Raw genomic sequence first — 23,034 nt, 5'->3', positions numbered from 1 at the left:
AAGCCTATGAACAGCCACTGACATAAACTCTGCCAACTATAAAACCCGGACAGCTTCGTGACTGGACGACTGGGCATGATGCTACTGCAGCAGTTTTCACTGTTCAAGACAAGGAAAGGAAACACGCACAGGATCCGTCTAAGTCAAGCTGGGAACACCAGCGTTCCATAAAAATAGCAAGTACTCAGAAAATACTTGGAAAACCGAATGAAAACAAGAGAAGAACGAAAAGGACAAAGAAGAAAGAAAAAATAAAGGAAGGAGGTGGGAGGCATTTCCAGAAATCAGAGGCACAAAAAGGAAACAGAGAAACAAAGGGACAAATGAGGACAGTGTGAAAGGCCTTAGAATTACCACTAAAGTAGGGTCTAACAGTCCATCTGGCTCACCCCGTTCCTCCCATTGCATAAGGTATTTCTTCAATGAAATTTTTAGGAAAGATCTCTTTTACACAAAGTATCCTGTTTGAGGTTTTCCTGGAAACATGCAGGAGGCACGCAGGCACTGAGCCAATGCAAGCTCACCTTTGCCGTGATCTGGAAGTCCTCGTGCTCCTTCAGCAGCTCCTGGGTGTGCTGGATACTCGAACCTGTGGAGGTGTGTGTGGAAAGGTAGAACTCCCCGCTGTCATGGATCCACTCCAAAGCCTAGAGACGGAAGGAATGGAAACAGGTTCACGGCTCAACGTCAGTGAAGCAAGTCCCAATACCTCAGTATCTCATTTAAACGCAAAGTCACACTCCCAGGCGCATCAAGAAACACTCCCTCAAAGAGAGATGAGCTTCTGAGACATGTATCTTAATTCCAAAATTAAAAGTTGACATTCTAGAAAACTGTAATCATGTCACTTAGGCATCAATGATAACAAGCTCAGGAGTTTCTTATAAGCATGACCCTAAAGGGCCATAAGAGTCCAGTGAATAGCCTCCCTCAAGAATACTGAGAAAGTGTGGGGAACGGGAAGTCTGAGACCCTCGCATTGCTGAACACCGAGACATTCGCGTCACAGGGACTTGACAGCCTTCCTGGGGTGATCTAACTTAAAACAGGAAAAGAAAGCAGATGCAAATTCCCAGCTTTCAAATGTACAATGTTAGCCGTTTCTTCCTATTCCTGCCTTCAGTGAGTCCTGAGGTGTGCACCCACTTCACTGGCCTTCTGGGGGCTCCTACAGAGCGTCATTATGCATAAAGATGCTCTGGGGAGATGCTGGCAGAAGTGGCTTAACCTCCCAGATGTAGGAGAGAGATGACCCCACCTGGGAAGAAGGGGGCCGGCAAGGTCCAGACTGCAACAGAAGGACACATTCTGACTCCTATTCTTTCATGGTTTTAGATGGAAGCCATTTTTTCCTTCTATGTGCATAGATCTGAAGTGAAATCTTACTTAAACATAAACATCTGAAAAAGCAACACTATGGAAAAGAAACATAAAAACATGGAAGCTTTCATATCTGCCCTTCGCAGTATCTTAGTCGTCCGCTGTGACTTGCTGGTCTTGGAACAGAAACATCACCGTCTCTATTAGATACTTCACAGCATTTATGGCATTTTAGAAGAAAAAAATGAAAAGGAAACCACGACCCAGATTACTTACCATGCAGCTTCCTGGCTGGGAATTTACTTTCGTTTTGCACAAGCATGGCTATCCCACCTCTGAAACAATGCTGCCACTGACAGTGCATCAAGGCAGAAAGCCATTTGGGTCAATTTATTCAAAGGTCCCTACTTCCTCCGTTCACACAGCGAATCGTGCCCAAGCGCCCTCTATGCAGGCAGGTGCTGAGGGGGGCGCTGGGGTGGGGGAGGCTTGGGCCCTGCCCTTGTGACCATGAGGGACCCGCAGGCTGAGAAGGGATGGGCTCAGGAGGAAAGGGGCCCTGCACAGGGGGAGGCTGGAGGTGAGGCTGGAGGGCGACAGGGGGCCCTCGGAGGCCGCAGGCCTTTGGACTTTGGTCTGGAAGTGAATGGGGCTGCCACATGGAAAAGGGACTGCAGTGGAGAGTGAGCGAGAGAAAAGCAACACCGGTTGGCAAACCGGTCCAGGGGGTTCATATGAGACATGGCTAGGCTGGTACCCGTGATGGCTCTGGGGGCGGAGGAGAGGGCAGATGTGCTGCATCAGGCCCCGATGAAGGGGTGAAGCTGGGAAGATGAGGGAAAGGCGGGAATCAGGTAAGATGAGGGCGGGGACACGGCAGACGGGGAGTCCCGGGTCCACTTCTGCTTTGGTTAAGGCCAAAGTGGAGAGACGCAAGGAGGGAGCTGGGGTTTCTACATCTGGAGACCAGAAATGGAGGTCAGGGCTGGGAGACACCAACAGTGAGAGCTAAGGAGAGAGGAAAGAGAAACAAGAACAAGCCCTGAACTGAAAGCCAACTTTCAGAGGCAGAGGTAAGGGAGAGGGGGCACAGACAGCCCGGGAGGAGCAGCCCCGAGGCAGGAGGTGCCCAGAGCAGAGCAGGGGATGCAAGTCACCTGCCACAGCCCACCCATAACTCGGTATTTACTGTGGGATTGTTATCGTACAGCACAGAAGCCAACCCTACAGGGCCGTGGGGTGACGGGCCATCATCTGTAACGGCAGAAACTGAATGATTTTATTTTTGGCATGCGAACTGGCTTTAGGAAAAAGCAACAGCGTATTCCATTATTCTTCTCTGTCAAGGGCATTATTTACAATTTTGTTCTCTGTAGCTGAATGACTCCTTGTCTTTCAACAGAGAGATAAACAAAGACGTGAGAAAAGATTATGAAATAGTCTCTAATTAGAAATAAAATCAGGCCCCCATAAATCTGAAATACGGTTAGATTATCCTTAAATGTTAAGAAAATGGAATTTAAACATTAAAAAATACTACCGCTTGCCACCCCTGCTGGGAACGTGGTAACTGCATCTGGGAAAGCCAATCAAGACAAGGGAGAGGTCGGGTCAGGGTGCCAGGTTCAGGGACCAGGAACTCCTGCTTACGCCCTGGGACACCGAGCTGCTCTGGGCAGCAGGCTGCCCAGTGAGAGACTGACATTTACCAAATTAAACAAAATATGTTCCCCAAGTGAGAAATCTGTGCTGAGGAAAATGTGATCTTTCTTGAGCTAAACGGATTTTATCGAATGCCTACGCTGCATCAGGCACGTGTCAGGTTTCCAGGTGGATCCAGAAGACAGAGCAGGTCACACGCGGACACCAGGGACCGGCAGCCCTGAGGAGGCCCTGGGGACGTGGTGCATGTGAGGCGACTCGCGGGGGCTTCTGAGAACAAGCCTTCTCCCTCCCGCTCCCTCCTGACCCTCCGAATTCTGGACTAATGGGCACGGATTCCTAGGCTACTGTTAAGGCCAGAGAGAAGTGACAGGCATCTTCCTGTCTGAGTTACAGTCAGACAGACTTTACCCTAAAATGATCTCCACGACTGGCCATCGATCCCAGAATGACTTCCGGCAGGCGGGGGAGGGGAGGGGGACACTGTAAACGTACCCTCTTGAGGTCCCTGCCTTAGCCAAATGTGTGACCTTTTTTTGAGTATACTGAATTCTGAGAAATTCTGCCACATTTCTTACTTAATTTTAGCTCAGTTTATCCGAAGAACACAATTTTGTCTTGAAGATATAAGGACGCCAACATGGAACACTGCCCACCGTATTATCTTAACAGTGACTTAAATCATGACCACGACTGCGCGCACTTCGCTGTCTTAACTGTGGGGTGACGGCAGCTCGACAGAGCTGAATGGCACACCCGCTGAGGCCAAAATCACCGAGTAACACACTTTTACGAGGCTGGGGGGTTTTCTGGCAACACACGGTCAAGTAAAAGGCAAGGCTGTTTTGATGGTCAGGCAGTGGTTTTCCATCGGCTGCCACGTCAGAAGCTGCCCGTCTGACGACGGAGGCCTGGGCGCGGGGAGGAGGGCGCCGGGAGGGCTGTGTGATGGCTGACCTGCTTGGCGCTTCGCTCAAAGACCACGTACTGCTGGCACTGGTCCAGCCGCCGCTTCCTCATGGTCCAGTAATGCAACACCCTGTTCTCCCGCTGGAAGAGTTCATTCAAGATATCTGAGAGAATGAAGAGAAAGCCGCATGTTGGCGCTGGCCATCAAGCACAACACCCACAAAATCCCATTCATTCTTATTTAAAGACATTTTAATGCAAAGGCCGTGGTGAGCCAGAGTATAGTCGCTGAGCCGCACGGCCTGCCTGCCTGGCTCCTTGACACGCCTGTCCAGACCCCTCCTCATTCTCCTACTCCAGTTTACACTTACGACTGACATCACCCGACCCTCGAGTTGGCCTCTAATCCCTCAGGTCGGCTGGGTCAGTGGGATAGCTACTGAGTCCCCTGCTGGGGCAATCTGACAATGGCTGGAAAAACACCAGTATTAGATGTTTTGTGCAAGACCATGAGAACCTTCCTGCGGAAGGAATTTAGTATACATCAAAAGATGTCAGATGAAACAGTGGAGTACTAGAAGAAAACGATGGGGGCTTTAAAAACAAAACCAAAAACATAAACCCTTAGGAGAGGGAAGGAAATGAAGTTGAGAAGCATGAAGCTAGAAAGGAAAAGTTAAAACAGCAATCGGATTACAAGAGAATTAAAAATCTCATAACCAAATAACAACCGCCATAAAAATATGACACAAGTAAAAAGCCAGGAAAAACTATTGGCAACATAGAAGGTGGATCTAACTTACTTAATAGTCAACAGGAAAATATGAATAATCTGTTAGCAAAGCGAGCAAAGCATATAAACATGGAGGCCACGATTATATGAAATGAAATATGGCCACTAAAAATACAGAAACGTTTCGTCTCACTCAAACAATGAGACCAGTTTACACCACTCCCTGGCAAGGATTACGCTGCCCAGGGCTAGAAGGGACAGAGGAAACCTGTGTGCCTGCACTATTGGGGGAGGAAAATGGAGCACAACCCCTGCAGAGGTCACCTGGTGACAGGTAACGACACTGAGTGGTGCGCACCCTTGAACCAGGAATTTATCTTTCAGATACGGTGCTGGCACAAGCTCTCGACACAATTTGTACACAGATGCACACACACTGAGGTACTGTTCGGAAAAACTGGCAGCAACGTATGAGCCCATTGATTAGGGGTCAGATTAAATCAATTACAAAGTCGCCATACTGGACGTTAAAAGTAACAGAGCAGATCTCCAAATTCTGATATAGAATGAAATTATTACTAAGCGTAAGAAGAAAATTGCAGGGGAATATAGTCCCACTTCAAAAAAAAAATTAGAAAGCCAGATGGGTGAGTTGAAGCTACACGTTTGTATCTCTGCATATTTCCATTTATGTGCATAGAAGGAAGCACAAAAAGGTCTTCACAGTGGTTACCACTGGCAAAGGAATTTAGGTAATTTATATACATTTGTACACTTTAAACATTCTTTACACTGAGTCTGTTTTTACTCTAGAAGTCTACAAAGTAAACAGATAAAAAAACTTCAGAAAAAGATTCCCTGACTGAAATTGCAAATCAAGTAAGTGGTACCTGGAATATAACTTTATTGGAAAACTTTAAAAATAATAACCTCTCCACAAATATTTACCGAGTTCCTCATAGGCTGAGTACTTTGTGAGAAACAGGAGCCTGCAGGCAGCATGTACCCGCCAGCTCACTGGTTGGTCTTGTTACATTATCTTTGCTCGACTGAAAAGTGAACTAGTTTAGTGAAGCAAATTAGCACTGAAATTTGAAGCCTGTCATAAAATAAGCTACCACTTAAATGAAAGGAAAACGAGCGTAAGTCTTTTCTAGTCTCTTATTTCCGTAGCCTCTGCCTGGGGCAGGACTGAAGCTCAGGTGAGGATTAAAGCTGATAGAACAGGGCCTGAATACCGAGACTGTTTTCAACAATTCTCATTTTCTGAGGACCCACTTCCATGTCATTTCAATTAAACTTGTAAAAAAATGTATGATTAAGTTTAAAATGATGTATCACCTGGATGCATTTTCACTGCAAAATATTCAATCAGAATTCTACAGCGTAAAAATCATCAGTACCCTTAACCTCCACCCATGACAACCCTACTTACACTTTAGTGTAATTGTTCCCAGGTCTTTTTCTATGCGTGCGTGCGTGCGTGCGTGTGTGTGTGTGTTTGTGTACGGTTTTGTACGTTTTTAAACTCAAATGATACCCATCTATCTATATAACATTCTTTGGCAATTTGCTTTTATTAATAATGCTTTAAGTATATAAAACTGATACATTATGGCAATGAAATGGGTATATAATTTTTGTGATTTAAACTTTTAAAAGTATTTGGCCTGTAGATGATTCTGGCTTTCATTTTTTCCCGATTTATATTTCCACTTACTTTTAACAAAACAGTCGATGCCAATAAATATCCTGAGCGTGCTGCATTTTCTCCCTGTTTATATTCTTCAACTTTATTCAATAAATTATCAAGCTATATATCTGTTTAATATTTTATTATTAAAATAAGATAACTTAGGAGAACTTTAATGATATGAAAAGGACATTCCAAATGAAGCCCTGGACCAAGATTTTAGAACACGTCTTGTCAAGCTCATCCGTCAGCTGACTCCTAGGTGTACTCACTTTTCACTTGTTGTTCAGGGGCTTTGATATGTGTCACCATTCCAGGCATGTTCACGCTGTTCCTGTGCAGGTATTTCAGGAAGACATCTGCATTCCTCCTAGCAAGCGTGCAAGCCTAAGAAATAATACAGAGCAACGTGTTCATGTGACTCATACAGACATGCATCTTCAGTGTATATGGATGACATCACGTGGCTCTAACACAGGTCTTAACCTAAAGCATTCATCTGGCCAATCTGTGTCTGGAGAATACATAGGCTAAATCCTATTTCAACTTAAAAAAAAATCTCTGTCTTGGAGCCCTTGCTCTGCTGAACCCAGCTGCTATGTTGAGAGCTGCCCCATGGTAAGGTCCAGGTGGCCAGACACTGAGGGTGACCCCGTGGCCTGCAGCCCAAGAGGAAGTAAAGCCCTTCCCCAGTCGAGCCTTGAGGTGACCACATCCCTGACCAACAACTTGATCACAGTCTTGGGAGAAACCCTGAGTCAGAGGACCTGGCTAAGCTGCACCGGGATGTCTATAAAAGGCAGACAGTAAATATCTTCAGCTCCCCGAGTCATGTGGGCTCCATCTCTCTGTTGCAACTACTCAACCTGCCCATTGTAGATGAAAGTGGCCTCGACTGATAAATGGGAGTGGCCAGATTTAGCCCTCAGGGCTTAGCTTGCTAACCCTTGGTTTAAGCCATTGAATTGTGGGGTGGTTTGTTATTGTGGTAATAGAAAACTGATATTCCATGTTTGCAAACTGAATAAGTAATTTCATTCATGTATTTAAAAAAGTTTTATTTAAGAGAAAAGAGATATAAATATGAAATCAAAATGGTTCAGGAAAAAAATCCCTTAATTGTAATAGAATTGGAAATATCTTGCACATTTCCTAGCCCAGATCTGGAATCAATCTTTTTTTTAAGGAGCTCGGTCTCCTTCTTGTGGTAAATGGCACTGAAAGCCCACAATGTGGGCACTAGGGATGCTCGTTATCATTGGGCTGGGCATCGTTCCTAGGCCTTTTCAGTAAATGGAGCTGCAACACCTTTTTTTTTTTTAAATTAAGAGAAAAATACATCATGAGTCTCTAATGATAAGACCGAAATAAGTTGTCATTCCAAACAGCAAGGAAGCCGTAAAGACTGCTAGGGTTACATCAAAAGGACATCTGAGCCAACCTGACTTGAAGGGGCTCCCACTAGTGGGACAAGTTGAATATAGAAAGATAAATGACTGTAACTGATTGAAACACACCAAATGTTAAAATCCACGATGATACTGAAAGAACAAATTAATCATATGCAGAGGTTGCTAGGGCAGCAGATCATTATTCTGAAAATCATAAACAAAGGGAAGGAATCAAGCATTTACCTCCCCCCCACCCTTTTTTTGGACAAACTCTATTTTAGCATAACCAAATAGCTGAGGAGGGAATAACTGCAGCTAATCAAGGCAGAAAGAATGATAGAATGCCACCATTTTGCAACTCCTAATGAAACAATATCACCACTGCTACAAAACCCAGTGGGTGAAACGCTGATGGGGAAGTACACAATGGATGACGTGGACTTACGACATCTGAAGCACTGAAAAGCCCTCATATCACAGAGACAGCCAGAGAAGCAGACCTGTGTGTGTCCTGGAGCAATGCCGTTGGAAGTACACACCACCACCCATCAGGTACCCTAAGTGTACCCCACACACTCACTTAAACCTGAACCGGGTCAAGGCCCTCAACACAACTAACAGAAATGTAGAGAATCCGGGATGGTGCTAAATGACTCCACAGGATGCAATTACCAAATCCAGAATGAGGGAAATTCCACAGTATGAATAACTTATTTCTTCAATTAACAAATGCTAATAAAAGGGAGGGTGGGATTTAGACTGAAAGAGACTTAAGAGACATACCAATCAAATCAATGCATGGTCTTGTTTGGATTTTGATCAAGACCACGTATAAAAACACATTTATGGGACAATCAGAGAAATGTGAACACCATTGGATTTTATATAAAATAAGAGTTACTGTTAATTTTTCAGGTCCAATAATGGTATTGTGGTTGAAGGATGGTTTTAGAAAGGCAGAATTTAATGCTTATATACACAGAGGTCTTTATAAATAAAATGGTGTAATATCTAGAATTTAAAATAATCCAGTTAAGGTGGGCATATGCCCATATGTTGGTAATTATTGAAGCTGGGTGAGAAGTACATGGGGGTTCATTATCCTTTCTCTTAATTTCCATAAGCATTTTTAAACTTCCATAATAAGTTTAAAGATATCCAACACACCAAAGACATAATCCTAGTTGAATGAAAGACTCTGACCAGGTCTGTGATTATTTTTGTTTTGTAATTTTACCTAAATATCTTTCTTAATTATATTAACTAAGTAGTATGTAATTTTGTTTTATACTAAATGGATTCCAGCGAAAGAGAGGCAATTGTAACGATTCCACCTCAAAACATCCCAGTAGTGGTGGACCTTTCCTAAACTTAAACAGCACGGACAAGCAGGGGTGGGGCTTTCAGGTCTTGTTTGGAATAGTTACAACTAATGACCCTGGGCAGCTCCAACTGTTTTCCCACCTTGATTTGCTTAAAAAGAAAATCTCTGTGGTGGAAGCTCATAATAAGTTACCAGGTAAGAATTTTCAAAGAGTTACAATTTGTCCTCCCAGACTAAACAATAACTCTCTGTCAGCTCAGAGGATCACCTTCAGAAATGAAACAGAAACAGAAATGATTAAATGTGACAGGAAATGGTGTCAGAGAGGTCAGGATGCTGGAGCAAGGAGGAAAACTAAACCAAGTAACATGGAAAGTAAACACCACACCTAGTTTTCATAGGTCTGAGTGGCCACCAGCAGAACCTCAGGAGAACTTTTTCACAAGTGAAAGAATGTAACGTGGAAACATTCAAAGTCAATGTATCTAAACATTTTGACCACTTTTTAAAATTTAATTGTTGCAAAGCACACCAGTAACTCAGGTATGGACTATATATACAAATGACAAAGCAGGCTTGATAAGTGCCTCATTTAAAGCTTCTCAGAGTTAAAACTTTCAGCCAGGCCTTGAATGGGATTAAATTTCTCTTGCAGCAAACACTTCCTGAATAAGTACAGTATTAGTAACTGGTCCTGTGAACCACAAGGGGTGTTCCTGCTTTGTGTCCACTCTACACTGGGCTCACACGTGTTCTGAGACAGTCTTTATTCCTCAAGAGGCTGAATTTCCAAAGGAAGATTATTTTAAGCTCTAGGCATTTTTGTTCCCCCAAATCAATCTCTCTGCGTGTCTGTTCAGGATCACTTGGTATTGTGACTTCCACCCGATCTTTATGCACACAGCTTTCTATCTAGTTGTCTGTCTGTGGAAACTAGAAGGAGAGTACAAATGACAACTGAAACAAGAGTTTAAGATCTCCGATCAGCTGACTTATGGCCGAGGCAGGGTCACCGCGATCTCTCTCCAGGGCAGGGGCGCTGCGAGGCAGGCGGGGCCGCAGGAGTGGCCGCAGCTGCGGGACTGACGGTCCGGACGCCCCACCGGCTCAGGTGGACCCTCGGGGGGGCTGCGAACCCCGTCACTGAGGCACCACACCCAGAAGGCCGGCTCCGTACCTTCAGGAACGCTTCCTTCTGCTCAAGGTGCTTGCTGATCATCGGGGTGACGTGGTCCGTCTCGGAGTTGGGGCCCAGCTTGTCGGCCCCCCCACACCAGTCCTCCTCTCTCTTGTACTCCTGCTCCAGGCTCTCGAGGACACTGCAGACCTGCGGCAGGAGAGAATCCGGGCTCAGAGGGACCACTCGGCACCCATGGGATGACGAGTGCCGGCCCGAGGGCCGGGACCGCCACCTGGCGTGCGGCCATGCAGGCTTTCAGAACAAGGCCAAAATACAAGGTGAATTTCCCTCCTCTCTCTGCCCTGTGTCAGGCCATCCATTTAAATGAGAGGAAAAGGGACATCTCCTCAGATCCTTTCCGACCTGCTCTTTTTTGATACGTAAGGGAAGCAAGAATAATCTTAATCCCATAATGCCGCTTTTCTCTGCTCGACTGGCCCAGGACTGACCGGCGAGGTAAGGACTGAGCCGTGCCGTGCAGCCAGGCTCAGCAGGCGGCAGCGGCGGGGAGCCCTACCTGCTCCGAGGTCTTGTAGAAGGCCACGGACGCGTTCACCAGCTTCAGCCGGTCCTCCATCTTGAGCATGAGCTGCTGCCAGTGCGAGGCCACCTTCTCGGCACAGTCCCGGATCATGTCCATGTCGTAGTGGTTGGCCTGCAGCATGGCTTCTGCCTTCTGCTGCACCTGCAGTGCGCTCTGGTGGGTCTTCTAAGGGGGGGGAGAGAGCGGAAGGCTCTTCAGCGGGGGTGTCGCGCACTCACGGGGAAGGAGCGGGAAGGCCGCAGCTCTTCCGTCTGCTCGCTTTTACGGGAACGACTTCAGTTAACACTCACTAGGACGCTTCGAAAACCACAGCTGACAGGTTAGTTAAAAAAAAGCTTTTACGCCTACCAACAACTATTTATATTTACCCAGGGAATGATGAAATGCCTTAGGACTTTCCAGAATGGGGTCTTGGTTGTGGACTTGCCAGCTTTTGAGAGATAGCAGGAAAAACCCTTAGCAGCCAATATTCTAAAAAAGCTGTTGAAACGTTCCAAGTTTATTATTCCTATTGATTCTTCTTATGATAGCGGCCAGGGGCTAATGAACAAGTGGAGAAAAAGGTGGCCTAAGTGAATGCTCTTTATTTCACTTTTACCTTAAACTCTGGACTCGAGTAAAAGGTTTTCAAAAACTACTGATTTAAAAAAAGAGAAAGAGAGAAACACAGTTAAAAGCTAAAAATGAACCAATTGTGTTCTCTGGAGGTCCATGCCAGACGATGAATCTACGAAGACAAACTGGCAAATCCGGTAACAACTCCTGCTCTCGTATCCTCACTAGAAGCTTCTGTGAGGGGCTGAGGTCAGGGTCCTCAGGGAAACCAGAGGGCCCGGCAGGGCAGCCGTCAGGGGGAAGCACATGGGTCTCTGTGGACACAGAGCTTTCTCTTTTTTTAAACAATGGCAAAATTTTGCATTTCACCTGAAGTGGTACTAATGGCCCCATAAAACACCGTACCCAGCGTAATCCTGTCCGTTACCCAGACGGTGAGGCGCATCAGTGATTTAATTACTAGAAGGCACTTGGCACAGGGTACGATTTTCACAAGATTCACCCAGAGTCTGGGCTTCAGGGAGAAGTGTTAGTGTCTGTCCACCGGCGCTGAATAGTGAGTAAATTAATCTAGGGAAGACATTAATGGTAATTTCTTTGGTTTTCATCTCTGGCTGAGAATATGTATGTAACTAGAGCAGGAAACAAGTTTTCTATAATCAAATGCTCTCTTTCCCTTGACTGTGCCTTGAGACCACCCGTCACAATCATTAACTCCTCCACCCTCCAAAAATACTCTAAAATGAATTAATCCATATGCTGTGAGAGTGACTGGCCGAGCCATTTTGCTCAAGTCCCGGCACAGCACTGACCCCGTCAAGGCACAAAACCCTCTGGTGAGGGACGCTGCTTTTCCCCAGGGTCACAGGAGCTCTGTGCACAGCACTGTTTATGGGGGAAAGGGAACTGGTGATTGGCACCCGGTCCTGAAGAGCCACCCCAAGTGCCCTGATTTTTCAAGACCAGTTACACAGCAGCAACTGTGCCTATAACATCAGCAAAATGTGAAAAACCTCAGCTGAGACCCCAGCTCGGGCTCCCTGGTGCCGAGATGTTCCCGACAGGTGAGGTGCATCCTGCCAGGGCCCTGACAGCAAGGGGACAGCAAGAGCCACCCCCGGCCTCTGGGACCCTTGCGGTAAGGTCGCCCTGGTGGGCATGGACAGCCTCCCATTGCTGCAGTTGCCAGACTGCTTCCCCCTCTTGTAACGAACTGCAGGCTCGTAAGCGCAGCCGTTTGGGCTTCCACTAAACCCCCTTTGGCTCCCAGGGCCAGTGCCGTGTGAGGGGACTTAACAGGCTGGTCCTGAGGTTGGAGAGGCCAGGTTCCGGGGCCAGGCTGGGCGTCCGCACCTCGATGGCGTGCTGGAACTGTTCGTGCTCCCTCTGCAGCTGCTCCGCCTCCTGCAACGAGCTGGCCGTGATGAGCCCGGCGTTCAGCATTGACTCTCCGTTCCGGATCCAGCCCAGCACCTGAAACACGACACAGGGAACTCCATGCAGCAGCCCCTCTGGGGCATCCAGGCCATGGACCAGCAGTGACGCAGTCCGAGTGCTCGGCGGTCGAGCTGCTCACTTACCTGCGAAGCAGGGATTTCCTCGTGATCCTACTGGCAACAGCCCGCTACCCTTCCCTGGTATCTGATCGTTAAGTGCTGCATTTTAAAATTAATTCTATCATGTTTAGTTTCAAGTGGGAGCTGGAAAAGGTGGAGGGTCCGGAGGATTGATCATCAGTCCACAGGTCAAACCAGACTGAAGATCACATACGAGGAAACCTACGATTGCAAAGAATTCCCTGATACTCAAACATATGTATCTTTCACTCCTTTTAGGCCTCGTGGACATGCAGAATTAGCAAAGTGCCTGATAAGGGAACTGTTTTGATGTCACTAATGTATTTTCCACTTTAGAGTCAGTGTTAAGACAGCACACTGACCCAAGGATGAATTTAGCTGTTGGCTAATGCTCAGGGCCACACCACCAGATTCTTAGCATCACAGAATGAGAAGTCAGTTTTGACCATGGAAGCCACAGTGATGTGGAAGGTCATTCTGGGTAATCATTTGTGGCAGAAACTGCTGGTTACTTAACCAGTACCTAGTGTCTTCATGTCCTTTACTCAGAAAATCTCGACTTGGGAAAGAGCTTAAAATAAAGCCAGTTCTCAGCTCCTATGACAGCTTGGTTGCAAATACCACACAATTCTAGCCACTGAGATCAAAGCAGGGGCTTCTGGGCCATTTGGGGAACACATTTCTTTTCTGATCCAGGTGCTGCCTCTTTCTTGATATGCTTTTCCCTTCCTGATACCTGGAATGTGGAGGTGATAGCTGGGGCTACAACAGCCATTCGGCAACCATTAAGCCCCTCCAATCAAACAAACAGATGCCTTTCTACACAACTACAAGAATCCCAGAAAGCCATACTTCCATGGTTTCCCTGCTCACGTGCTAAAATGTAACAGACATGCTAAATATGCACATGCATGGAATCCCACTGGCACTGAGCCAAAAGCAATCTCCTCCAAATGTCCCATTGGTATTTTGCCATGCCATCTGGGAGATGGGAGTATCGTATCCTGAGAACACAAGAAGACCCAAGCCATACACAGCCTGTGATCCCGGCCAGACTGATAACAGTCTATTTGGGGAAAAAAAATCAATCATATAGTTATTCAGCCCGGGAAGCAACGTGGTCAGGGTTTCAGGCAAGAGACAACCAATAACAAAACAAGCTAAGTGGAGGTGACTCTCAAGTGACCAGTTGCTGGGTGACGAAGGCTTTTCCACTCCAGAGTAAACACAGAGCTGCCCAGGCACTGGCTCAATTTTACACGCTAGCTGTGGTGTGTCGGGGGTGTGTTGTATTCTACACCAGGACAGCTGTGTTCTGATCAGGGACAATCTGCCCCAAGGCTTACACATCCGAGCTACCAGGAGAGCACTCATCGAGCGCTCGCTTGTCGGCTGGGTCCCCTTCACTCCGCACACTCGTTTACCTGCTTCACTTCGGCCTGCAGGTGGCGGAGCTGCACACACTGCTCCAGGTGCTTCCGGTGTTGCTCGGCTGCTAAATCCAGCTCCTGCTGCTTCTCGTGGAGAAACTCCAGCAAGTCCTGGACCCGGGTGGCCATGTCTACGTCTCTGTCGCAAAGCAGCTCCACGCCTGCGGACATTGAAGGGAGGCCCGGAATTCAAACAGCACTTCAACCTGTTCTTTTCTTTTTGTTTTTTAAAAAATATCTTTATTGGAGTATAATTGCTTTACAGTGGTGTGTTAGTTTGTTTCTGTGAATCAGCTATATGTATACAAAGTGAATCAGCTATATATATACATATATCCCCATATCCCCTCCCTCTTGCGTCTCCCTCCCACCCATCCTATCCCACCCCTCTAGGTGGTCACAAAGCACCAAGCTGGTCTCCCTGTGCTATGCAGCTGCTTCCCACTAGCTATCTATTTTACATTTGGTAGTGTATATATGTCCATGCCACTCTCTCACTTCGTCCCAGCTTCGTCCCACCATCCGTGTCAAGTCCATTCTCTACATCCGCATCTTTATTCTTGTCCTGCCCCTAGGTTCAACAGAACCATTGTTCTTTTTAAGATTCCACATATATGTGTTAGCACACTGTATTTGTCTTTCTCTTTCTGACTTACTTCACTCTGTATGACAGACTCTAGGTCCATCCACCTCACTACAAATAACTCAGTTTCATTTCTTTTTATGGCTGAGTAATATTCCATTGTATATATGTGCCACATCTTCTTTATCCATTCACCTGTCAATGGACACTTAGGTTGCTTCCATGTCCTGGCTGTTGTAAATAGTGCTGCAATGAACATTGTGGTACATGACTCTTTTTGAATTATGGTTTTCTCCAAAGAAGATATACAGATTGCCAACAAACACATGGAAGGATGCTCAACATCACTAATCATTAGAGAAATGCAAATCAAAACTCAATGAGGTATCACATCGCACAGGTCAGAATGGCCATCATCAAAAAATCTACAAACAATAAATGCTGGAGAAGGTGTGGAGAAAAGAGAACCCTCTTGCACTGCTGGTGGGAATGTAAACTGATACAGCCACTATGGAGAACAATATGGAGTTTCCTTAAAAAACTAAAAACAGAACTACCATACGACCCAGCAATCCCACTACTGGGCATATACCCTGAGAAAACCGTAACTCAACCTGTTCTTAAGGGAGCATGACGTACATGCTGCATTTGTGAACTACCTGCCCGGCGCCGGGTCAAGCCATTACTGTGAAGGCCAAGTTTGAGGAGGTCAGAGGCAGCAGAGGAGGTTTATGCCTGCCTCCGAGCATGTCTCAGAGGATAAATTCGATGTGGTCCAAAGCCAAATATAACATACAGCTAATCAAAGCAAACCCGTTTCCTATCAATCTACTTCTGCTCCTACACTGATATCTGGTGAAAGTGAGTCCTTTTTAAATGCACAAACTTCGGTTTGTTTCCGTTGTTATCCACTGTATACCCGTTCACTCTTGAGGAAGCATTTAGTTTGACTTGTGTAAAATGAGTAACGTAGGACACAGGTTGTTGCTAAGTTTCTAACACTACAGTTCCCTCTACGTTTTTGAGCCTATAGTGACATCTGCTGGTAAAATATAAAACTAAGAAAAAAATAAAGGACATGAAAATATTTTCTTGGGGTTTACATTTCATTCGTGGAGATCCAACAATATATAATTTGTAAAACTAAAGTTCGTGCCACTTGAAATAACATGCAGGAATATTAAGAGTAAGTACACTAGTCAGTGTTAAATGTGATCATATTATGTGGGTGAAAGAAAGCAAAACGTTTCCTTTCAGAGAGCAGGTATTTATAACACCTCAATCACAGGGGTAAGGGACCTGCGCACGCCCTGAAAGGAACCGGATGCGCTCCTGCGGGGACATGAGACCCGTCCCAGGGCGGAACGCGCTGCTCACCAGAGGCCTGCACTTCGTTGACATATTGCAGGAGGTCCTGCCCTTGGTGGATGACGTCGAAGGTCAGGTTATTCATGGTCAGAGCCTTGTCCGCGTGGTGCTGCAGGCGCTGCTCTGCTATTGTGAGGTCCTCCGTGTCAAAGTCATTCATTTGCTGAGAAAGCTCGTCGTTCCAAGACTCAAGGTCTGAGATGATCTGACAGAGGAAAGTTATCTGCTTAGGACCAAGACTTAAAAAATAAATATCTGCTGTGACGTCTCACTGTGCCAGGTAGGGAAGGAAGAGAATAAGGTGACTGTGTCAAAAGGACACAGGAGCCAGGTGACTGGGACCATTAGACCCTAAAAAAATTTACAATTGAATAAAATACACAGAATACACAAAAGTCCATTAATTCCTAATGATGTTAAAAAAAGATCTAAAAAGCCAGAAATTAATGAAAAGCTCTTTGGTTTTGATTAAAGGGCACCAACCTTCATCCACAAAATTGGTTCTTAAAGGAGTAAATTAATTATTTAAGCACACAACGATGAAGGAAAGTTCCTCTTTACAGTTAAATCTAGCTATTAAATGTAGAAATAATAAAATTAAAAAACTTCTTTGTAACAAAAAAAAAAAAAACTACTACTACAACACCTGTTGAGGTAAAAGTCATCAGCGCCCAGTGAACTATCCCAAGAGGCTGACGGGGACCAGGCTGCACCTCCTGCCCCAAAGACCGCCCACAGAATCCCTGCAGATGCGGGACCAGACAGCACACGCCTCCTGACAGGAGCAACCATGCTGAGCCACCTGCGCAGCTTCTGGTACCAAAATGAACCCGAACCTGACTGGGTCTTCCCATCTGCCTTCTAAGGTTACAGGAAATGTCGAGGAAAGACCAGCAGTTAAACAGCCTACCAGAGATCAAGTGAGAAAATGCAAAACGTGGGACCTGGTTCCTCTGACAACTGAATGTTATTTCAACAAGTCACAACACGGGAAAAAGAGAAGGGCGGATGGGGGGAGGATTCTAGATGAAAAGGCTAACCACCAAACGCAGGGGCAGACCCCACGTGCCTCTTCTCTGCAGTACTTGCAGAAATCTGAACAGAGGCTGGGTATTAGCAGACACCAAAGCATCACTCTTAACGGCGGGGTGCTTAGGATGTGGTCATGCAAGAAAATGGCCTATTTTTTAGAGATATTCACAAAGCCTTTAGGACAGAAACATGATCAGCTGGCAAAGATTTCCTCTGCAACACTACAGCACAGCAATAGCAAGAGGATACTTGACGTAAGAGGGGCAAACTCATGTTGAATTTACAGGACAGGCATCTGGAAGGTCATTGTACTATTCTCGCTACTTCTGTGTAGTTTGAAAACTTTCATGCTATACTTTTTAAAAACTAAGACCAAAAATTATGAAATCCAGAAAGGAGGAGAAAAACTTCTTGTGAAAGAATATTATACTCCACACTTCAATGAAATAGCATTTCCCATGGATCCTCATTGACTTTGTCCACAGGAGCTGTAAGGAAATTAGTTTGAGAATTTGAGAATGTGAGAGAGTTTACACAGAATCCAGCTGGGAGATGGGAAGTAATAAACATCTTAAGGCTTCTCCAAATTCCTATTGCCCAAATCTTCCTGATTTCTTCCTTTTATTACTTGGTCTCCATAATATATGTGCACATTATATTAATTTATTAAGTTATATCAATTTATAAAGTAATCATTTTAAACAACGCCAAGTTAGACACAAACCAAGAGGCTATGAGAAAAATATTTTTTAAAAGGAAGGAAATTACCATAACTTTAATCTCTATTTCTATTCTAAGGGGAACTTTTTAAATTAATTAATTAATTTTATTGATTTATTTTTGGCTGCGTTGGGTCTTTTGCTGCTGTGCATGGGATTTCTCTAGTCGTGGTGAGTGGGGGCTACTTTTTTCACTGCGGTGCGCGGGCTTCTCTTGTTGTGCAGCATGGGCTCTAGGTGCACGGGCTTCAGTAGTTGTGGCTCGTGGGCTCAGTAGTTGTGGCTCGCGGGCTCTAGAGCGCAGGCTCAGTAGCTGTGGCACACGGGCTTAGTTGCTCCACGGCATGTGGGATCTTCCCGGACCAGAGATCGAACCCGTGTCCCCTACATTGGCAGGCGGATTCTTAACCACTGCACCACCAGGGGAGTCCAGGAATTTTCTTTCTTAATGTTTGTTTGTTTTCTGACACTGAGGGAGAAGAGAGTTAGGTGTGGTGGTGAGTTACAGACTCAGCGACAGTGCCTCATGGAGACAACATTAGGCTCAAAAAACACTCAAGAAATGGACAATAAACAAAGGTCGGTGTGCTAAAAGCAGCAGGATTCAAAAACACTCACTGAGCACAGAGAAACGCTGGCGATGGTCAGGATCCAGGATCATCAGGAAAAATCCTGCCCTCACGTTCAGCGTCGTTAATAACCACACAAGCCAAGAAAAGAAATCTGTGGCACAAACAAAGCTCCAGAAAGGAGGCTTTTTTGAACAGAGATTCTTTGAAGAAATAACTTTGACACAATTTTTTTTAATGTAGCCCCGAACTTTTAGCAAGTCTGTTTTCCTTTCTAAATGCAGATAGTTATGACTGTTCTCCATAACTAAACTGTCACAAGATGCTAGTGTAAGGCTTTTGTTGTTCTTTTTAGACCAACACAGCAGATTTTATAGGGAATATTTGGAGACTGAAATAGCAATATTCTAAGCCATAAGAAACCCTGCTCCACTTCTGAGAGAGGGAAATGCTATTTCAACCGAAATACAAGTGATACGGGGGGTTTTTCTCACTGACCAGGTAACAGATGAATTTCTGCCACAAAGGTAACTCCATGCCTCCTATGGGCAGTCCGAGGGGGCATCTTCCCAGACAGGAGAGGAAATCCCTGCAGAGCCTAAACTGCTCAGCTTTTCACATTTTCAGGATTACTCCAGAGAACAGAGGCTCTCAGGCTGTGACATTTAAAAGCTTTTAAACTATATTTTAGCTGGTCTGTGACTGAACTGCAGGGTTACGTTCCCAGCTTAGGAAAGCCCTTATCCCTGGCCGAGAGCGGTGGCTTTGTTGAGGCCATGTGGAACTCTGTGGCTATCATGTGGGGAAAATGTATGTTTTTGGTTCCTGATCTACGTTTTAAAACAGTAGTTTTATGAAAGTAGAAATACAATAAAAAAAAATTTTTTCCCTTTGCGATAACATTAATACAAGTAAAGCCAATATTTTATTTCAAATATCAAAATGTCCTGGAAAGAAAACTTCCAATAATACTTCTGATTGCTCTGTGTTTCTTGATCGAAACTATTCAGTAAGCAGCTAAGTCACCAGGAGCAATTCCTACGAAGTGGAGGTTGAGAGGAAGGCAGCCACGCTGGCTCTTCCGTTCATGCAGCGCTGCACCCTGACCCCGGCCAGCCCCCAATGATGCACCCTGACCCTTGCTGACCACCAATAATGTACTCTGACCCTGGATGCCCACCAACGATGCACCCTGACCCTGGCTACCCCCCGATGATGAACCCTGACCCTGGCTACCCCCCGATGATGCGCCCTGACCCTGGCTACCCCCCGATGATGTGCCCTGACCCTGGCTACCCTCCGATGATGCGCCCTGACCCTGGTCACCCCCCAATGATGCGCCCTGACCCTGGCTAGCCCCCGATGATGAACCCTGACCCTGGCTACCCCCCGATGATGCGCCCTGACCCTGGCCACCCCCCAATGATGCGCCCTGACCCTGGCTACCCCCCGATGATGCGCCCTGACCCTGGCTACCCCCCGATGATGCGCCCTGACCCTGGCTACCCTCCGATGATGCGCCCTGACCCTGGCTACCCCCCAATGATGTGCCCTGACCCTGGCTACCCCCCGATGATACGCCCGACCCTGGCTACCCACCAATGATGCACCGTGACCCTGGCTACCCCCAAACGCTGCAAACTGGCAGCTGTGGCGCGGCACCGTGAGTTGAGACCAGCGCACCTCTTCTTCATGTGGCTCCACGTGGATGGGAAGGTTAAGACCAGAGCCCTTGAGTAGCTGTTACCAGGCAACATGTGCAGGGTTTGACTCCATTCTTGTCATCAACCAGTGATGACAATGAAACAGCCAAGACGGCCTTTCTTTAATGAAAACACTGATGGAAGTTTAGACAAGCAGGCAACCAAAGGCCCCTGTGAGAGGCACACACACCAAACCACCACTCGGGGCGGGACCGAGGGACAAGCTCCAAGGCCCACTCCGGGCAGACGGTCCCCCTGAGCTGCGGCAGCCCTGCCATCCCCCTGCCTTCGGTGGCGCCTCGGTCCAGACCCCACTGCCCTCAAGGCCCTGTTCCGAACGCAGGACAAGTGATAGATATGGAGACAGCAGGCTCTACAGATTCTGGCCGCCAGGCACGGGCCACCTGGGGTGCCTGGAGGTACCTGGACAGGCAGCAGGTCCCTGCCAGCAGCGGCATGAAGCCCACTGGCTCCAGGAAGCCAGGCTCACCCACGGAGTTTTGGTTCCTTTTATCATATTTCACACACAGATTCAGCGTCATCCAATTATACTTACTTCTGCTTGTACTTCACCAAGTTCAAAAATAAAAGATCTTGCCTGGCAGAGAATTAAGAACCGCCCTCTTAAGAAACCTGTCCTTCTTTCTCCTAGTCACAAATAAGGTGCAAAAGTCAATCTTTAGGTAAGAATTACAGATCGCCTGAGAACACTTCTGTGGGGAAAAAACGGGGTTTCCTGGGACGTACAAGCTTATGACCACAGGCTCTGGGAACACTCACTCTTGAAGGGAGAGGAATGGCGGGGGGGAGGGAAGGAGGGAGGAAGAGCATCACTGCCCTGAGCTTGCGCTTCCGCTTCCAGGACAAGGGGACTGCTTTGAGGGGTCCAATCAAGGATGAACAAGCCAAGGTGACAAGGTGGCCCTGTTTGTAGAAGCCCTGCCTGGATCCACTCTCAAAGCTCGCTCACGTTGCTGTCCTGCTGTGTGGTGTCTGTCCCGCTGCCCACCTGCCTGCCCCAGAGCCAGGCCCCATCTCCCAGGGCCGAGCTGGGAGGAGCCGCTCTTTCCCTCCCCCTCCCCGCTCCCCTCCCCTCCCCCTCCCCCTCCCGGCGCAGAGGCTGGGGCAGTAGGCGAGGGGCAGAGGAGGGGTGCTGGAGCTCTGGGAGCAGGACCGGGTGGGCGGGGCGGGGGGGACACTCACGTCGATGGCGTCCCTCTCAAAGATGCGCAGCTGCAGGAAGAGCTCGAGCTTGATCTTGCGCTCCTGGAAGAGCTCCTCCATCTGGGCCTGGGCCTCGTCCAGCTGCTGCAGCACCGTCTCGATGTGGCTGATGGAGCTGTTGTGTGGGGTCTTGTTGCTGGAGATGGCGGAGTCCCTGAGAAGGGGCGGAGAGGGACAAACAGGAACTGGATGGGAGAGTCTCACCCTGCCGGAGGCCAGAACCGGCGGCTGGGGCCTCGGGGAAGAAGCCGGCGGGAAGCGGGACTGCCCCGCTCGGAACACGGAATAAGCCGCCCCTCCCGCCAGACAAGCCGGGCCTTCCTCCCTGGATCTCAGCATACGCTGAGGAACTCCTTCTGCACTTTTTCACAGCCGCTCTCTTAGAAGAAGGCTAACAGTCACGTGAATCATGTCGTAGAGTTTCATCTTCAGCCACTTTTCTCCGTAAGTAGAGAACAGATGGCATCCGTTCACTACAAATGGTGGAGCCACGTCAGCTGTGGGGTTAAGCTGTAATGCAGCCAACTGAGCCTTCGTCGAGGAAGTCTGCCGGACTCTCAGAAAAGCGAGCATCACGGGAAGTTGTCAGGGGCGATGAGATAAGCCACCCCGAGGGATCCAGCAGGGGCGCTGAATTTACGTGATGGTTCCCTGTGACCCAAGGATAGGGATATGCTCTCTGCCCCAGCCTGCCTCCCCACTTCCTGCCACTAGGAGCACCTGAGTGTCACCTGGTGCCACCCGAGGCCAGGCCTGCTGAGCCTGGAGTCTGAGAGGAGTGACGCCCACCTCACCGCAGAAAAGCAGGTTGCTCAGGGCCTGAAGGACGCAGTCCTGGGAGGTCTAAATTCATCTGGTTTGTAAAGAAATTTCAGTAATTTCTAGGTAGCTGTTAAAAGGAAATATTAATAAGACCTGAATCCTGGGGAGGCGTATTAGTCAATGCCATAGTGAGAAAAATCATAAGAGTGAAAAACACTGTGAGAGAGAAAAAGAGCAAAGAAAAGAGAGAGAGTGATGTTGGTCTCCTTTGCATGCATGGTTGTTATTCGTTCTCTGCCTAGTTGGACAGAGGATTATAGCTAATTGTTCCAAAAAGTGAGGGGGAGGGGAAGCCCCCCCGCAGATCTCAGAGCGTCCGCGCGGGGACGGGGGACGGGGATGGGGCGTGGCCCACCTCAGCTGCTGGATGAGGTCCTCCCCTTCCTTGATCACGTTCACTGTCACCTGCAGGGTGGTCTGCTGCTGCTGCCCGAAGCGCTTGATGAGGTCCTGCACGGCCTCCACAGACTCGGCGTACACGTCGTCCAGCAGCTCCTTCTGCAGCTCCTCCAGCCATGTCCACAGCTGCGGGTACAGTGCTGTGAGCCCGGCCCTTCCCACTTCCCCGGGGCTGGGGGGTCCGGGCCGGGAGGGGACCGGCGGCAGCGGTTCCCAGGGAGCTGAGAGGGAGGCGGGCGGCAGGGGGGCCGGCGGCCAGTGGGACACAGAGCAGGACGCGAAGTGAAGAAACAACCA

The 23,034-nt window shown here is 47.5% G+C and overlaps 1 protein-coding gene across 1 annotated transcript in view; it reads right to left on the bottom strand.

The window, feature by feature from the left end:
- The window catches only part of TRIO (trio Rho guanine nucleotide exchange factor), a gene marked incomplete at its 5' end in the record, with an annotated part of 370,926 nt that overhangs the window by 118,805 nt on the left and 229,087 nt on the right, over positions 1–23,034 (bottom strand). Inside the window, 10 exons of the mRNA XM_082651933.1 lie at positions 525–647; positions 3,940–4,055; positions 6,590–6,704; positions 10,210–10,359; positions 10,730–10,921; positions 12,665–12,784; positions 14,313–14,479; positions 16,279–16,474; positions 21,496–21,670; positions 22,694–22,863. Coding sequence (XP_082508059.1) covers positions 525–647; positions 3,940–4,055; positions 6,590–6,704; positions 10,210–10,359; positions 10,730–10,921; positions 12,665–12,784; positions 14,313–14,479; positions 16,279–16,474; positions 21,496–21,670; positions 22,694–22,863 — 1,524 coding nt within the window. The remainder of the gene's footprint in view (positions 1–524; positions 648–3,939; positions 4,056–6,589; positions 6,705–10,209; positions 10,360–10,729; positions 10,922–12,664; positions 12,785–14,312; positions 14,480–16,278; positions 16,475–21,495; positions 21,671–22,693; positions 22,864–23,034) is intronic.

This window comes from Grampus griseus (assembly GCF_964374135.1).
Source record: "Grampus griseus genome assembly, chromosome: 3".
Lineage (NCBI taxonomy): Eukaryota > Metazoa > Chordata > Mammalia > Artiodactyla > Delphinidae > Grampus > Grampus griseus.
The sequence above is the reverse complement of the archived record's forward strand: the minus strand, read 5'-3'. Positions and strand labels throughout refer to the sequence as shown.